Genomic DNA, 18,867 nt, shown 5'->3' with positions numbered 1-18,867 from the left:
AGGGGAGATGAAACTTCTTACCGAAGGCCTCCGCATTTGAACCCCAACACAAGCATCCTCCATGGACCTTACCTGACTTGAAAACTGCCGTACACATGTGCAGGATCAGGGGAGGGCCCTGGAAATTTTAAATCTTGCTCTCGGCTACCAAAGGTAGCCGAGAGCCTAAAGTAGAAATTGGTGATCCCCTCAGAGGTCCCCAGCCACATGACTGGATAGAAATTGCAAATTTTGCATATGTTTGATCCATGAATCAATCAAATGCATTGGATTACACAATTCCGCTCACATTAGCAAATTGGAATTATATAATCCACTCATAGAAAACAGAACGCAGTATGTTCTATTACTGTGTATATCCACAACATAAAGCCCATTGTGCTCTACAGTTGTGGATATATCCGAAGCCCATAGACAACTACATTGTGTACGGGCTGTGGGTACCCATATCATTGCTAAGCGACGGCGTGGGAAAAATAAACAAAAAAAAGTGTACTGCACATGAACGCCTGTATGAGTACACTGTTATGTGCAGTACATTATGCGGCCATACGCAGGGCCACCGATGGGCTTCCACGTACAGTGGATTCCCCATACAGCCATGTGAGCCCGGCATTATTCAGACCACTATCTGTAATGCCTACGTAATTTACAAGAAACCCCCGGAACGCTCGCCTTCCTGCAGTTCCAGGAGCAGCTTGTTGAGTGCCTCCTGTGTGAGACCGCCACACCTCAGCAAGCTTACCAAGCCTCACAGAGCGCCACTTTTTACACCCCATCCCTGCTACTGAGGTCAAGAAATACCCCCAAAAAATCATGGGAGGAGGAGGGATACCTGGTTTTATTGCCCCATGTGCCCATCACAACCAGGCTCCCGTAATAACCCCTCTTTTTTTTAGACATACCACACTGTTTACATTATTACTTTTATGTAAGATTTAAGGAATGCCAAGAGTGAGGGGGGGAGTAATTTTTTTTAGGGAGCCAGTTTTGGGAGTTTTTCTGCGCAAGTGAGCAATGGGGCTTGGAATTTATTCAGTTGTGCCGTGAAATCCAATGGGTGTTCCCTCCATTATAGGCCTAGCCATGTGTCCAGTAAGTAGATGGGGGCTACAATGGGTATGTTTCTGAACACGGGACAAACAGGGGTATTCATTTTGGGGTGCAAGTTTTCATTCATATGCGTGCTGTACAAAAAAAATAGTTTTTAAAATGACAGAATTGCCAAAAAAATGAAAATCATAATTTTTTTCCTTCTTCTTTGCTTCGATTCATTCAAAAACTGTGGGCTCAAAATATGCAATACACACCTAGATGAATTCATTAAGGGGTCTAGTTTTTAAAATGGAGTCATTTGTTTTGGCAGCTTGAGGGATCGACAATTTTGTGCAATAGGGCCTAAAACACCTTCAAGCAAAATTTCTGTTCTGAAAGCCACCGGCTGCTCCTTTCAGTTTGGGCCCCGTTGTGCATACGGACATAATATGAGAGCTACAAAGGGTATTTTTCTGAACACAGTACAAATAGGGGTATTCACTTTGGGTGAAAGTCTTCATTCAGATGTGCTGTACAAACAAAACCCTGTTTTTAAAATGATACAATTGCCAAAAAAATGAAAATTGTAATTCCTACTGTTGTGCTTAGATTCATTCAAAGACTGTGGGGTCAAAATACGCGGTGTACCCCTAGATCAGTGGTGGCGAACCTATGGCACGTAGAGCCCTCCCTACTGGCACGCTGTCATCGTCTGTTCACCACTTGTGAATACCAGCAGGGGCCGTGGCTCCCATGCTGACATTCACAAACAGCGCAGCTAGCCGCGCTGATCCCGGCACACACTGTGACTTCAGTGTGCAGCCGGGATCCTCCTCCCCCCTCCCCCGACGTCTCCTACTACTTGGTTTCGCGAAAGCGTCCAGGGGAGGGGGCGTCAGGCAGCACACTGATGTCACAGTGTGTGCCGTGAACATATTAACTTTTTCTTCCCCACTTCTGCCGCAATCAGCAATTCCCAGCAACCTGATTGGTTGTTTTGGTTGGCTTATTTAACAAATAACCAATCAGGTTGCTGCGAATTGCCTATTGTGGCAGAAGTGGGGAAGAAAAAGTTAATATGCGTGCCGAGACCATCGACAACCAGAAGAGGAGCTGAGCTTCCAGGAGGAGGAGGGGGTAAGTATGTGGGTTTTGAGAGGGGCGCTGTGGGGTGTCACTAATGCACTGGGGGCCGCTGTGGGGTGTCACTGTTATACTGGGGGGGTGTCACTTATTGCTAGGGCCACTGGGGGGGGTCACTTTTATCACTGGGGGGTTACTATTACCGCTGAGGCCGTTGTGGGGTGGGAGTTACTATTACCGCTGGGGCCGCTGTGGGGATCACTATTACCGCTGGGGCCGCTGTGGGGTCGGGGTCACTATTACCGCTAGGACCGCTGTGGGGTGGTGGTCACTATTACCGCTGGGGCCGCTGTGGGGTGAGGATCACTATTACCGCTGTGGGATGGGGGTCACTATTACCGCTGGGGCCGCTGTGGGGTGGGGGTCACTATTATCACTGTGGGGTGGGGATCACTATTATCACTGTGGGGTAGGGGGTCACTATTACAGCTGGGGCTGCTGTGGGGTGGGAGTTACTATTACTGCTGGGGCCGCTGTGGGGTGGGGGTCACTATTACCGCTGGGTCCACTGTGGGGTAGGGGTCACTATTACCGCTGGAGCCACTGTGGGGTGGGGGTCACTATTACCGCTGGGGCTGCTGTGGGGTGGGGGTCACTATTACCGCTGGAGCCGCTGTGGGGTGGGGGTCACTATTACCGCTGGGGCCGCTGTGGGGTCGGGGTCACTATTATCACTGTGGGGTTGGGGTCACTATTATCACTGTGGGGTAGTGGGTCACTATTACCGCTGGGGCTGCTGTGGGGTGGGGGTCACTACCGTGTTTCCCCGAAAATAAGGCACCCCCGAAAATAAGACATATTAAAAAATTTGCAGAAATCGCTAATATAAGGCACACCCCAATAATAAGGCATACTAAAGTGTGCAGGCAAGTCGAGAGGCCTGTCCCCTGCTGCCATCCCCGTTGTCTCCTACCTCCTCCTGTGCTGTACGAGTGTGCTGTTGTAAGCTCCCCTTGCTGGCTGGAAAATTCCATACTGTCGTTCTGTTGCTGCTGCACATGTCTGCTGTGATGAGCTCTCCCTGGTGGCCGGAAGCTGCAATACCATCCCTGCTTACAAGTGGTACAGGAACTTCTGTCTGCAGGTACGTTACTTTTTTTTATGGCTCTGTGTGTGAGTCAGGCAACCATATGTGTGATTCTTAAGGCTGGGTTCTCACAGAGTGTGTTTCCAGCCTTAGGGGGTGAGCATTACAGTCTCCAGACAGTGTGTGGGAGCCAGGTACTTTACAGCTCTTATTTTTTGTGGCCCTGTATGTGAGTCAGGTAAAAAGTGTGTCATTTTGATTCAATAGGGGGTGTCTGCTTTTTTGCTGAAGAGTCTAAAATAAAAGAAATAAACAATGTTGCTACCGTATATTTTTACCCCTAGACATGAGCGCAAAAAGAAAGATCTATTCCGTTGAGTACAAGAAAGGAATCGTGGAAGATTCTTGGGGCAAAAACCTTCCTGCTTTGGCCCGAAGATTTTACAAGAAACGGAGTGTCAAGAAATTCAGCAGGAGATTCCGGGTTCAGATGTTTATGATGATGTGCCAGAAAATGATGACATGACTGTCATTGAGTAATTTTTGCTTTGTTTTCACAGTTTGTCTAGCTATATTGGTTTGTGGTGACAACTACGGTACTGTGCAGTATATACAGTAATAAATGTTCATTTTTTTTGTTAAACAATAAATGTGAATTCTTCTTCATTGAAAAATAAGACACCCCCTGAAAATAAGACGTAGCGCATATTTGGGAGCAAAAATTAATATAAGACGCGTCTTATTTTCGGGGAAACAGGTTATTACTGCTGGGGCCGCTGTGGGGTGGGGGTCACTATTACCGCTGGGGCCGCTGTGGGGTGGGGGTCACTATTACCGCTGGGGCCGCTGTGGGGTCGGGGTCACTATTACCGCTAGGGCCGCTGGGGGGTGAGGGTCACTATTATCGCTGTGGGGTGGAGGTCACTATTACCACTGGGGCCGCTCTGGGGTGGGGGTCACTATTATCACTGTGGGGTAGGGGGTCACTATTACCGCTGGGGCTGCTGTGGGGTGGGGGTCACTATTACCACTGGGGCCGCTGTGGGGTGGGGGTCACTATTACCGCTGGGGCCGCTGTGGGGTCGGGGTCACTATTACCGCTAGGGCCGCTGTGGGGTGGGGGTCACTATTACCGCTAGGGCCGCTGGGGGGTGAGGGTCACTATTATCGCTGTGGGGTGGAGGTCACTATTACCACTGGGGCCGCTCTGGGGTGGGGGTCACTATTATCACTGTGGGGTAGGGGGTCACTATTACCGCTGGGGCTGCTGTGGGGTGGGGGTCACTATTACCACTGGGGCCGCTGTGGGGTGGGGGTCACTATTACCGCTGGGGCCGCTGAGGGGTGGGGGGGTCACTATTACCACTGGGGCTGCTGTGGGGTGGGTCACTATTATCGCTGTGGGGCGGAGGGTCACTATTACAGCTGGGGGCGCTGTGGGGTGGGGATCACTATTATCGCTGTGGGGTTCACTATTATCACTGTGGGGTGGGGAGTCACTATTACCGCCGGGGCCGCTGCGGGGTGGGGGTCACTATTACTGCTAGGGCTGCTGTGGGGTGGGGGTCACTATTACCGCTGGGGCTGCTGTGGGGTGGGGGTCACTATTACCGCTGGGGCTGCTGGGGGTGTCACTATTACCACTGGGTGGGGGTCGCTATTATCACTGGGGCTGCTGGGGGGGGGGTCACTATTACTGCTGGGGTATGTTTACATGTGGCGGAAATGGGCAGGGCTGTTTCAGAATAGACAGGGTGCAGATTTTGACTGCTTTTTAGATGCGGAAATGCTGCAGAATTTTCCACAGTAATTTCCGCTGAGGACATTCTGCAGCATTTCTGCATCCAAAAAGCAGTCAAAATCTGCATACTGTCTATTTTGAAGCGGCCCTGTCCTTTTTAGAACGACAGGGGTAAAATGATACGTCGTGATAAGCCCCGCCCCCTGATGTGTTGGCACTTTGCGATAAATAAGTGGGTTTTGGTTTGCAGTTTGGGCATTCGGTCTCTAAAAGGTTAGCCATCACTGCCCTAGATGAATTCATTAAGGGGTGTAGTTTTCAAAATAGGGTCATTTGTGGGTCTTTTCCATCATTTTGGCCACTCAAGGGCTCTACAAGTGGGCAATGGGGCCTAAAACACCTTCAAGCAAAATGTCTGTTTTGAAAGCCACCAGCTGCACCTTGCGGTTTGGACCCTGTTGTGCATTTGGAAATAATATTAGTGCCACAATGGGTATGTTTCTGAACACAGAACAAATCCTCATTTTCATGTGCATTATAGAAAAAAAACAGTCTTTAAAATGACATATTTGCAAAAATATAAAATATTGCGCTCTCCAACATGCCATTTCCCCGTGGATGCGAGCAGTTTTTATCTCAAAACAGCCTCGCAGCACTTCAGAGGAGCAGCGATCCTCCACGGCGGCTATTTTCAATGGGGAAACCTTGCATTGCATCGCACCACATGCACCTAGCATATGGTGTGATGTTGCCACTGGCCCTATTGAAAACAATGGGAGATTTAATGTGAAAGTGCACTGAAAGATAGGATGTGCCGCGATTTGTTTCTTGCATCGTACTGGGGAAAAAAAATCGCTCACGTGTGTGACCCCATTCAAAAGAACAAATCTCATGTGCTTTTCTCAACCGGGTGAAAATGACCTAATTCTTTTGTTCCCATAGGTAATAAGTTACCACCGAAGATGTCCGACAGCGGTTTATTCTGCTCTCCCTATTGAGAAGATATGCATGCTCACTGCACATGGATATGTATGGGAGGATGGGGAGGATGAGAAGAATAGTTGTCAGCAGGGGCATGAAGGGAAAGGCTCATGGGCCCGGGTGCAAACGTTTATCTTGGGACTCCCCAACTTCTTTTAACCACTTAAAGCAGAGGTGTGACATGAAGCTTCTGAGCCCCAATACAAAACCTGTAACAGGGCTTCCAATTATAATGCTTTAATTATAGTACTGGGCTCCCTATATGGTGAAGAGAGGCCTTAAGGGCCCCCTAAGGCTCCTGGGCCCGGGTGCAACTGCATCACCTATAGCTATGCCAGTGGCTGTCAGCTATCTAATATATATGAACAGCCTTAGGGCTTATTCACACGAACGTATATTGGCTGGTGATTTCATGGCCGTTCAAGCAGTCCCCCCTTCCCTCCTCTCTCCCCCAGTCCTGCATTTGCAATGGGAGGGATGGGGTGGAGCTAAGCTCTGCTTTGTCCCGCCCACTCCCATTGCAGGCTATGGACAAGGGGCGGGGAGGGGTGGGAGCTTAGCCATGTCCTGCCCAATCTCATTGCAAACCACTAGGATGGGAGGAGAGAAGCAGAGAGCTGATGAGTGGGAGAGACAGCGTATATCGGCTGGGCGTGAAAACGCGGCCGATATACGCACGTCTGAATAAGCCCTTCGGCTGCATTCGCATGGGCTACAAAATCTCACTACAAAACTGTGGAAACCATAGGCCTCACATACATGCGTTTTGTAGTGATGTCACATTGCTACAAAATCTCGTGATTTTGTGGCCCGTGTGAAAGAGGACTTATTGTTTATATATGGTGTACTTTTGATACATTGAATCTTTTCTGTAGAATTCACATTTCCCTTTTTCTTACCTCTGTTTCTGAGAATTACAGAATATTTACATGTTGTTGTATGAGATTACAGAAACATGGTTGCTTTCTAAAACAGCAGTTGTCCATTACCTGTGTCTGGTCTACCAGGTCAGTCCCATTCAAGGGAGCATTGCTGAGCTGCAATAGTATACTCAGTCCTTGGACAAGAGTTTGCCAACAGCATTGGATGTCAGCTGATACAAAAATGCTTCACATTGCGGCAAAATCGCAATATTGAGCTATGCTGCACAGCCTGATATCGCAATCGCCCCTGTGTGAAATTAGCCTAAATCAAGTACAATTTGCATGCAGTCTGTCTGCAATTTGGTTATTTTTTTCACAGTTAGGGCTTATTTACACGAGTGTATATCGGCCGGCGTTTTCACGTGCGGCCAATATACGCTTCTATTTGAGCAGTCCCCCCACTTCCCTCCTCCTCTCTCCTTCCCGAGCGGTTTGCAATGGATATGGCTGGGATGGGGGCGGAGCTTAGCTTGCGCCCCTTCTCCGCCCCTTGTCCATAGCCAGCAAAGGGAGCCGGCAGGACAGAGCAGAGCTTAGCTCCACCCCCACCCCAGCTCTCAAATTGCAAACGCAGGACTGGAGGAGAGAGGCAGAGAACCGGTGAGTAGGGAACTGCTTAGATGGAAGCGTACACCAGCCGATATACGCTTGTGTAAATAAGCCCTTAAGGCGCCTTCACACGGGTGTATTTGCACATGCAAAACGCAGAGAACAGAATAGATTTCAATGGGTTCATTCTCATATCCTTTTTTGTGTGCACAAGAGAAAAAAAAGAACATGCTCTATTTTGCAAATATGCTTGCAATACACAAGATGATCTGCGAAATACAGCGCAAAACTGCAGGGAAAAGAATACCTCTGGACCTCATTAGGCTAAATAGCCTTTTAAATTAGGGCAGAGGGTGTTGTTTGCACATATGAATAGGCACTGCATGCAGAAAAAGTTGCAGTACAACGCATAGAGAACGTGCGCAAAAGCACATCATATATAGTTCAAATACGTTGCACCGAAGTGTGCATACACCTGTGTGAAGCCGCCCTTAAACAGAAAATCTAAAATGGTCATGCAACAGTAAGGCCGGCTTCACACTGGCAAGTAAATTGTGCAAGATTAGTGCGTTGCGAGAAAAGTCTCACACAGATATGAAACCCATTCTTTTGAATGGCTTCATTCACATTTCTTATCTTTTCTTGCATGGCACCGTGTTGTGATACTATGCAGGAAAAAAATCGCAGCGTGTCCTAACTTTCAGCAATATCGTCTATTTCCTCTATGGGGCCGACAGCAGCGTTGGTCCCATTAAAAACAAGGAGAGAACTCTGCAATCCTCTACCACGACTGTGACAGCTGCGAGGGGGAAATCCTTCAGCCCTGCAATGATGCAAAGCTGCTTCCACATGCAAAATTCTCACATCCAGGGATTTCAGGTGGATTGTGAGGGCGATATCTGGTCGTGAACATCGGCCCGACATGGCCCATCCCAGTGTGAAGCCGGCCTTAATCTCAGACAAATTGCACAAATTTTAATTTTTTTTTATTGATTTCACAAATGTTTCACCTATAGATATGCAGAAAAAAAAACACAATTTATGGCCCCCTGCACACGGGCAGAAATTTTGCAGTGGGATTTCCCGCTGAATTTCCGCCTGCATAGGATTGCAATACAAAACGCAATCCTATGCAGACGGCTGCGATTTGTCCGTGTGAAAACACACTCGGAAAACAAATCGCGGCCTGGTCTATTTCTGTGTGGGTCTCACAGAGGCCAGTACAGAATCGTCAGTAGAGACCCGCCGGCGGCAGCCGGCACATCATAGAGCAGATGCGGAAGAAGGTGAGACGCACTGCAGGGGCACGGGTCGGATCCCGCTGCGACAATTCTTGCAACGGGATCCAACCCGGTCGTCTTCAGGCGGGCTATTTCTTAAACTTTTTTTATTCTTCCAAAACATAAATAATTACAATATTATTCCGGTGGTATAAACACGGCAACATCCTGCAAGACAGCATCAAAAATGATATATTAAAAGGTGATGACAAATAACCCACAAGTACCTTTTTTTTGGTCATGCCACCAATTCACCATGCAGGCCCAGCCTAGCACATTACGCTACTCTAGTTTGAATAAGATCTAAAATTGCCCTTTTTAATCTATATGATGACATTTACTCTTAATATATAGTGACAAAATGAAGGAAATCGAAAGAATTCCCCAATATCAGTTGTGTTTGAATTGCAAAGCCCTTGCTATACACTATTGTGATACAACTAGAGCTGCTTGTGTTACATTGTCTCCTCTTTGTTTTGTGATTTCATATGTAAATGATACATCACACCCTCTGATTAGCTGAGTAGGCTCAGGGTTTTTGGATTTACATAGGTGTCTAAACCCCCCACCGCCTACTGCACTAGTAGACCAGACCACATAATCCTATTCTGGCCATCATGTATTAATCTTGTCTAGTTCATACTCTGATTTTCTATCATCTGCTAGACCAACCACCATGTGTGGGTTTTGTATATTCCATGAAATAGTGAACCATTGCTCAATCTCATCCTCTTCTGATATCCTATCACCCTTCTAAACTACTCATGCTAATCAACCCATTGGAATATCCAGGTGTGAGCAAGACCCAAGGAGGGTTAAATGCAATTGTATTGTAATTTAGATGCTCTGCACACATGGAGCTTGTTCCTTAAGACCAGCAGCAGGCGCAAGGTGGGGGATTTCTCTAGTGCCTTCCAACTGCAGAAGCCTGCGCCCAAATGTAAGTAGATCTCACATACCCATGCTGTCCAACTCCCTTTACGCTTCTGCGGATTCTTACATATTAAGGTTTCTTTCACATTGCAGTATTTTGGTCAGTACTTGTAAGCCAAAACCAGTTGGGTCCAAACCGCAGGAAGCGGTACAAATTCTTCCATTATTCTTTTTCTGTGGATTCCTGGTTTTGGCTTAGTGCATACAGACCCTCAGATTGGTGCACCCTCAGCATACATTTCATCATGATTGTGTGCCTGCTGTGTGTATGTATATACAAAAGAGCGGGGGGAGGGGGGGATTATATAAGGGTAAACATTTGGAATTTGACACTTCTGCTAATCTTTTGTGGATATTTCTTTTGATGTGTATGCCTATGTTTGGCTCAAACTGCCACAACAATTGCACGTGTGTGCCCATGGACATGAGGCCTTAGGCCACCCTCACACAGGCGTCATCTTCTGCGTTTTTAGCGCAGCGCTAGACACTGTCAATCACTATTTCAATGGGGCTTCCCAGACAAGCGTTAAAAAGGAAGTGTTTTTCAAGCACTCGCTGTTCTATTTTCCTGCGTTTTAAAATCCGATGCTTTGCCCATTAAAAAGGAATGGGGTGCTGAATACGTGATAGTTGGGGTTATAGTGTTTTTACTGTGTTTTTTTTTTTTTTTTTTTTTTTTTTGGGTTCTTGCATTATCAGCTTGCTTGGCTCTGTTTATAATTGTGCTGAATATGCAGTGTTAAAACGCAGCGTTTTTTCAAGCACCTGTGAGAATGGCCTTAGGCTGCCTTCACACTGGCAAGAAAATTCCACAAGATTTGTGCATTGCGACGCGCAAATATGAACCCCGTTCTTTTGAATGGGCTCATACACATGAGCGATATTTTCCTGCATGGCATCGGGATGCGATGCTGAAAACAGATCGCAGGCTGTTCTATCATCGTGCCCTCGCATCGCAGAGCCTATTGTTTTCAATGGGATCGGCGGCAGCAGTGCAGCACGTGCTGTTGTAAACCAATGCATCAGATGGGTAGCATCCATCGACCGGGAGTAAAAATGTGGCAGATATACGCTTGTGTGAATGAAGCTTACTGTGGAAATCCAGAAAACATAACCTGTGGGTATATCTTGAGGACTGAAGTTCGGAAACACTGCCCTAAGGAGTTTTTCACATGGGTGGAATTTTTCCACGTTCTGCACCAAAAATCTGTGTATTAGGCTTCCTTCACGCAACTGTATGTAGTGTCTATTTTTTTTTGTTTGTTTGTTTGTTTTGGTTTTTTTTCACTCGCCCGTACGTGCCGTAAAATCTCATGAATGAAGAATAGCTGTGATTTGTCTCCCGATTTTAATTGGCAGATTTTCTGCCATTCACAACAGCGGGTGCTGCATATCAGCAAAAAAAATATGCCGCAGCGCGGAAATTCATCAATCGTCAGAAAATCCTCGGAATGACTACTGATGCTTAAATAGAGCCAGCTATCTTCTTTTCCCAGCGTTGCATGCCAAGTAACCACTTCCCTTTTTTCCTGCTTCTATAAAAGTCTATGGGAGCTTCTTGCGTATTTCAGCAAAAGATGGGGCAAGACCTATCTTTCAATGCTGCATTTAAAATCGGCCACTGAAAACACATCCGTAGGGAATTCAAATAGTGGCGAGCGCTATATCATGCCTTGAATGATCTCACACTCGCCTGTGTGAAGTTAGCCTTAGGGCTCCTGTCCACGGGTGATGCTTCGCCTGCAGTAAATCGCCGTCGAATCACGCTGTCTGAAGCTTTCCGTAGTGTTGCTATGGAAAGAGCTGCCCCCCTGTCCACGAGCGGAGAATCATTGCGATTCTCCACTCGCAGCCGGCAATTCGCAGCATGCATCAGATAGGATGACAGCGGAGATCTGTCTGCCGACTCCAGCTTCTGGCGGAGATCCGCCGCGGGATACTGCATCGCCTGTGGACAGGGGGGGCCCTAAGACCTGTTCACATCTAGCAGAATTGGTAACGATTTTCCTAAGCAGGTATCAGCAGCAGTCTTCATCCTTTCAATTGAAAGGGTGAAATCGGCTGTGAATCAGCACTAAAACTTGGAACAAATACTGTAGATTTTGGTGTGGACCTGTGCAAAATATGCTGCAGATTTTTGTGGATGGGTTGGATTTCACATGCAGGAGCTGGCAGCAGAATCCAGCTGTGACCCTGTGTACCTTATTCTCCTGTACTGCGGATGACCGCAGATGCTCGCCGTTCGTCATGCACAGTACAATTTTTTTTTATTTTTATTATATATATATATATATATATATCCCACGCCATTGCTAGGACACGGGTCTGACAGCTTCGATTGACTTCAATGGAAGCCGTCTATGTAGATCCTGCTGAAAAATAGAGCATGCTGCAGTTTAAAATCTGCTCGCTGAGTGGATATGCGAATGTTCTATTCTTTCAATGTGTGCAGCTTACCACGGATCATCCGTGCGGGTCACTATTGCGGATTTTGCAATAGAAATCCAGTTGTGTGAAACCGGCCTTTCATTGTGGAATGTATCCTCTGGTCAGATTTACACCACCCTATGCCTATCTGTACATGCAAGAGCGTAGTGTTTTTGCAGAACAAACTGCAGTTTTGCACGTGTATCGGCATGTCTTACTGTACTTTCTCTGCATGCAGGACACTTGCATTTGTGCATGAAAAACAAAGCACTGCCATTGTGTTTTTTTGTTTTTTTTTTTCCTTTCAAGCTAAATAATTCCTTCAAAAAAGGAATAAGTGAGTATAAAGGGGGAATTCTTATTTTTTACTTGACCTTTTTTACTTTCTATGTCCCAGTAGGTGACCTGAACATATGATCCTATGATCACTCGACTACTACACTGCAGTTCAAAGGTATTGCAGATCATTCTGTTCTTTTTACTTATTTTAATAGTAATGGCAGCCTGAAGACCACTGATAAGCCTCCCAATGCCATGGCAACTGATCAGCTCTACGTGATTGCCTCATAGATGGCTAATGGACTAGTAAAAGGAGCTCCCTTCTGTTAACCATCTACATGCCCTGCATTGACTGTAGCAACTTCTATCCTGGCAGTTTATCTCTAATATCAGCTGTTTCTACATGATGCCAGCTGTATAATACTCGCCTGTGTGTTGATAGCCTCAAACTCAGGTGAATATAACTTTTTTTTTTTTTTTTCTCTTCCGCCTATGCATGGTATAGCTATAACCTCTGTCCATGACTCGAGGAGCAGTCGTACCATGCGCAGGTAGAGGAACAGAGATGATATTCGCTTGAGTTTAACATGTGGTCTAGAACATTTTATTGCTGTAGATCAAGTAAATTAAAATCCGTCATTATTTTGTTTCTCTGGAAATTGAGACTCAAGCAGTGCGGCACAAAGATGCATCACAGCAGAACTGAAAAGAAGTCTATTTTAATGATATGCAATGTTTAAATACTTTGTTGCTGAACGCAGGACAATTCCAAGCCTGTAGTTTGATAAGGCCATTCATTTAATAATGTGAGACCAGATGCTGATGATTTCAACTTTGTCATAAAGGCGGTATTGTGACTACGGCATCACATTTGCAGTTCAAGGCAACAGATGCTCATGTGGAAATACAGTCACAAGAAGTGCTGAAGCCCAGGGAATGTTCTTGGGGATCATGCGCTAGTTTGCTTTACAGACTTTTATTTGCTTATTGCACTTTTGCCCACCGATCTAGCTATTTTTGCAATAAAGCATTGTGAGCGATGTATGAACACACACCGCTAGTGGTGAGAACTTACTTGCTCAACTTGTTTTCAGAGTTGATTTTAAAAGAAAAAATATGGTCCAAAAAAAAAACATCTCCGGCTCCTGTGATCTCAGGAGAGTCCTTTGTTATTGTTTATGTTCTGCATCTTAGGGGTAGGTCTGTTTACTTGGCTATGCAGATTAGCGGTACAGACTGTGGCTCCTCCCATAAACACTGCTCTGAGCACATCTCCCGCTTATAACCTCCAGCACTGAGCTCCACTGACCAACCATGGAAAACTACTGAACTACTGTATAGCGCAGCTTTACTCCTAAACATCAGTGCTTGCCATCTTTTCCCCAGGTTCCTCTGCTCCCCCCCCCCCCCCCCCTCCCCCTCTCATTCTGCTTTCTATGTCCTGTGATAGCAGGTCCCTATAGTGCTGCCTATTTCCATCCACCTCCTCATCCTCTCTGCGGGTCCCTGTATTAGCTGTGCCCTGCACTAGTCTAATGATTAGGTAGCATTCATCTGGTGGGTCTATTGCGTTTTTGATATCCTTTCTAATGGCTCATTGAAGTTATGCAGTTTTCAGCAGTGTGTGTGTGTGTGTGTGTGTGTGTGTGTGTGTGTGTGTGTGTGTGTGTGTGTGTGTGTGTGTGTGTGTGTGTGTGTGTGTGTGTGTGTGTGTGTGTGTGTGTGTGGTTTTTTTCTTTGATGAGCAGTTAGCCGGCATATCAAGAATGCAATAGAACTGCCAGTTGAACAGGCTTGCATCTATAAATATTTGTGTTATATATTTCACATGGCTATGGGAATCTTAAAAATTGAACTTGATAGTCTGCCCCCCTGAGTTACTTGTGCCAGTGCTGTGTTCGCTCTCACATATCTGACAGAAGACCTTTTACAGTATTGGGATGGAGATTGACCTGTCAAACTGCTGCCATCAGTGCCATGTCAACCCTCATACAGACGACAACAGTGGATGACTGGCAAATTTTAGCACTGGGGAGCAAGCGTGAAGTGCTGGCCCATAAGTAATCTGCAGTCCCTTTTGAAAGTGTATGGAGAGCTGCTGTGCTTGCATGACCAGCACCCTATTCAGTTTCCTCCTCACTGCATGGTGTGCAGTAACGTTGCAGTGAGGGGAAAGGGTGACATGGAACCCCCATTCTCAAGATCAATGAGGGGTCTCAGCAGTGATATCTCCACTGGTCAGCACCCTCTTTAACATAAACACAGCAGCAGAACTGACCTTACTACAAACACCACCAGAACCAAGCCTACACCATAAATACAGCACAAGAACCAAGATGATGACCTAAATATGTCAACAGAACAAAGCTCCGTACACAAATACAGAACAAAAAATCGTAACGTAAATACAATAGAGAGAATTTTTTTTTCTCTATATGGCCAGTTTCAGAGGAACAAGAATTAATGGCATATTGTGCAGTTAAGTGTTCCAGCCCGACAACAGGTTAACTACTTCTTCAAGATGTGGCAGCATATCTATGCTGCCATATCTTGAAGAATTTGAATACGCCTTGATGACAAGTTCACAACCTATTATTGGCTGTTTCATATGTTGAAAGTTAAATAGATTCCCCCTGGATGTTGGTTATTGTCCCATTGTGAGTGCTGTGGACTCCTACACATAAACAGGTTAACTACTGTCCCAGTATAACAGGGGTCTACAAAGTGAGTAGACTAAAGGCCCATTTACACGCAAAGATAATCTTTCAAATGACAAAGATTAACACTTTATGCAAAAAAAAATCACAATCTTTCAATGGCCATTAACACTTTATTATCTTCATTTGCATGTAAAAGGGCCTCCAGGAGCTGTTTTCGGAGCCCAGCATGTGATTAATCTCACGCCCATCGGTGTGCACTGCTGCATTGTTCTCTTCACGGCTGCCAGCAGGTTACAATGTTATCTGCCGCCTCCCACGGAGATAACAGCGTGTGGTCTGTTGAGATACTTTATCTCTCACTATCTGAACAATGTATCTTAAATTCACCTTAAAATCATCGTTCAAACGAAAAGTGCACGATGCCCGCATTTACATGTAATGATCGCTCATTTTCGGTAGTTTGAACGAATTTTGATCCATAATCGTTACGTCTAGATGAGCATTAAGAGTATCAGTTGGGTTGTATAAAGAACACATGGAGCTTCACAGCAAAACCTAAAATTTGCCATAATTTTATATAATGTATATGATTCCCCAATGTGATGAGCTAAGATACAGCACCTCAGCTTTAGTGTACTTCTAAATATTTCAGTTATTATATTTTGCAGCATGGGTGCATTAGGGGGACAGGAAGCAAATTACATGTATCTAGACACATAAAGGATAATTCCAACCCCTTTTTATAGGGGTTGTCCAGTTGTAAGCTATTGATGACCCATCCTCAAGATAAGTCATCAACAGTAGATTGGCAGAGTTCTTCACCAGGGACTCCCACCAATAAGCTGCTCTGTGAGCCCATGCGCTTGTGTACGCAGCTAATTCCTGCAGGAAGCAGACAGTGCCATTCTCGCCACAATGGCTAGGCCTGGCATTATACACGAAGTTCCTATTCACTTCAATGGGAACTTTGCAAGCAATACCAAGCTTGGCCACTGCAGTGAGACTGTCATTATCTGCTTCCTGTAAAAATCAGCTGAGTACACAAGTGCATTGGCTCACAGATCAGCTGACTGGCAGAGTTCTTCACCAGGGACTCCTACCAATCTATTGGGGGGGGGGGGGGGGGTGGACGGGCAGGCTGAACTGGATGGACATTGTCTCTCTTCAGCCTGACATACTATGTATTTACTATTTGATGACCAATTCTGAGATAGGCCATCAATAGTGTAACCGGACAACCCCTTGAGTCGCTCTCACACAGCTCACACTTTACTGCAATTAGCAAAGCATTTCAAATGGGGGGGGGGGGGGGGTGGACGGGCAGGCTGAACTGGATGGACATTGTCTCTCTTCAGCCTGACATACTATGTATTTACTATTTGATTATTTGATGACCAATTCTGAGATAGGCCATCAATAGTGTAACTGGACAACCCCTTGAGTCGCTCTCACACAGCTCACACTTTACTGCAATTAGCAAAGCATTTCAAATGCGACACTAACCATGGTACAACACATTCATTAATTTTAATGGGGCTTTGCAAACCAGCACTTAAATGCAGTGTTTATAATGCGGACTGATCCACTTTATACGGTTTCATACACAGCATTTTGTGAACATGTCTGAGAGTGGGCTTAGAGTCTTGGCATTCTGTTAGGCTGCGACCTTCAGTGATTGTCAACAGTCCCATCTCTGGATAATTGTATAGATATTTTGGTTAGAAAACTGCAGAAGTCTTGTACTTTTCAAGTAAGTTTAAAAAAAGAACACAAACTTACGTGAAGTCAGAGAACTTCTCATTGTTGATATGAAGGTAGAAAGTTATTCAAAGTACTGAAAGGTCAAAATGATAACCTACTAAGTCAAAAGCCAGAGACAAACCTGAACAATTGCAGGCCAAACTAGCTATTAACAAGGGAAAAGGAAGGAAAAGTAATTTGTGTCTCTATTTTGTATTGCGTCTGGAAAAAATGCCAATTCTTGTTAAGGGTATAGCTGCAGGAGCAAACATTAGATACCTCTTGATTACAGTACACTGATCATATCCTGTCATTCAGCATGCAGTAGCATCTCCATCCATCTTGGAATTAGAGGGACACTTTCAATTTGCTACTGAGTATTTTGATTGACTAAGCAGAGTTTATTAGAAAATGGCTAAATGTTAGAACAACTTTGAGTTTTTGTAGATCCTGTGATTCATTGCTGTACAATGGTTTGCAGTCTTTATTTAAAATGTTTTTCTTCTTTTGCAGTAAGATCTTGTGGAAATGACATTAAAAGCAGCCAACAAAAGCACCTTTATAAACAATGTAGTGGTGTGTTACATTTTGTTAAGACTTGTAACAGCAGATCCAAGGCTTGAACAGGGTATCCGGTCCAGTTTTGTAGAAAGAAGGTTAAGAGGCCATGAACGCAGAGAGATGCAAAGAGAAATTTTATCTGTCTTGGGACTAACACATAGACCAAGACCCCACTTACAGGAGAAACATACGTCTGCTCCAATGTTTATGATGGATTTGTACAATTCAATGAATGTCAAAGAACACAATGTGGAGTTTTCCTTCTTTAAGCAACTTTTCATGGATGATAAACCTTCATTTGTTGGTCCACAGGAAAATTACTTACTTGCTGATGCTGATCTAGTAATGAGTTTTGTAAATTTGCTTGAGAATGACACAGAACTTTGCCAGCAATGCTACACTAAAGAACTGAGATTTGATCTTGCGGACATACCTGTTGGGGACCAGCTAACAGCTGTTGAACTAAAAATATATAAAGATCAAATCCCCTATAATGAAACTTATCAGATAACTGTCTTCCAGGAGACTCAAGAACACAACAGTAAATTGTTGAAGCTTGATACTCAAATCATCTATGGATCAGACTTTGGATGGTTGACATTTGATGTTACTGCAACTAGTAATGATTGGGTTCTGAATTCACAGTACAATCTAGGCCTACAATTTATGGTTGAGACTACAGACGGCAAAAGAATTCAACCACAATCTGTAGGTTTAGTTGACCGAAGTGATTCACAGGAAAAACAGCCATTTATAGTGGCATTTTTTAGATCTGAAACTGTCCACCTCCGTAGTGTACGGTCTACCAGTGGAAAACCTTGGAACCAAGACAAAACCAAGGGATCTAAAGAACATGAAGACCTTCCATTGGGCAATTTTACAGAGGGCTTTATGAGCAGCAGCAGCAGCAGCACTCATAGTAGCAAACGTTTCTTAAAACATGCGTGTAAGAAGCATGAACTATATGTAAGTTTCCGTGATCTTGGTTGGCAAGATTGGATCATTGCTCCAGAAGGCTATGCTGCATATTATTGCGATGGAGAATGTGCTTTTCCTCTGAATGCTTACATGAATGCCACAAATCATGCAATTGTTCAAACTTTAGTTCACTTCATTAATCCAGAGACTGTACCAAAACCATGTTGTGCACCTACAGAACTTCAAGGCATATCAGTCTTGTATTTTGATGATAGTTCCAATGTTATATTAAAGAAATATAAAAACATGGTGGTTCGATCCTGTGGCTGTCACTAGGGTGTCAAAGAAGCCTGTTCAGAGTTTTAATGTGTGTTTCCTTGAACACTAAATTTTAAGTCCCTTTGTGCTGTATTTCACAGACAGCAGCTCTGCAGGTAGTATGCTGTTTTTAGTCTGCTTCTAGATCTTCCCTCCCATGGGTCTCTCTTGATCAAAAGAAGAATTGGATCTTGGCACAAGAGAGAAGGAAAATGTTTCACTTCTCCCATGCCAAGAGCTGATTCTGCTTTTGATCAAGGAAGATATACTGTATGGGAGAGTGGATCTCCAAAACATTGTGCTGCATACTCCGAGATCAATGTATATAGTTCATTGATATTCAAGTACACTG

The 18,867-nt window shown here is 45.0% G+C and overlaps 1 protein-coding gene across 1 annotated transcript; it reads left to right on the top strand.

The window, feature by feature from the left end:
• Window positions 1–17,246: 17,246 nt before the first annotated feature.
• On the top strand, window positions 17,247–18,533 carry LOC136610101 (bone morphogenetic protein 7-like). Its single transcript, XM_066589365.1, has one exon. It carries the CDS (start codon window positions 17,247–17,249, stop codon window positions 18,531–18,533), a length of 1,287 nt encoding a protein of 428 aa, XP_066445462.1.
• Window positions 18,534–18,867: the final 334 nt, after the last annotated feature.

The sequence above is a fragment of the Eleutherodactylus coqui genome, chromosome 2 (genome assembly GCF_035609145.1).
Source record: "Eleutherodactylus coqui strain aEleCoq1 chromosome 2, aEleCoq1.hap1, whole genome shotgun sequence".
Taxonomy (NCBI): domain Eukaryota; kingdom Metazoa; phylum Chordata; class Amphibia; order Anura; family Eleutherodactylidae; genus Eleutherodactylus; species Eleutherodactylus coqui.
The sequence above is the reverse complement of the archived record's forward strand: the minus strand, read 5'-3'. Positions and strand labels throughout refer to the sequence as shown.

Bases quoted from the DNA above. Each gene is read 5' to 3' on its own strand.
- LOC136610101 (XM_066589365.1), top strand. From the start codon at position 17,247: ATGACATTAAAAGCAGCCAACAAAAGCACCTTTATAAACAATGTAGTG.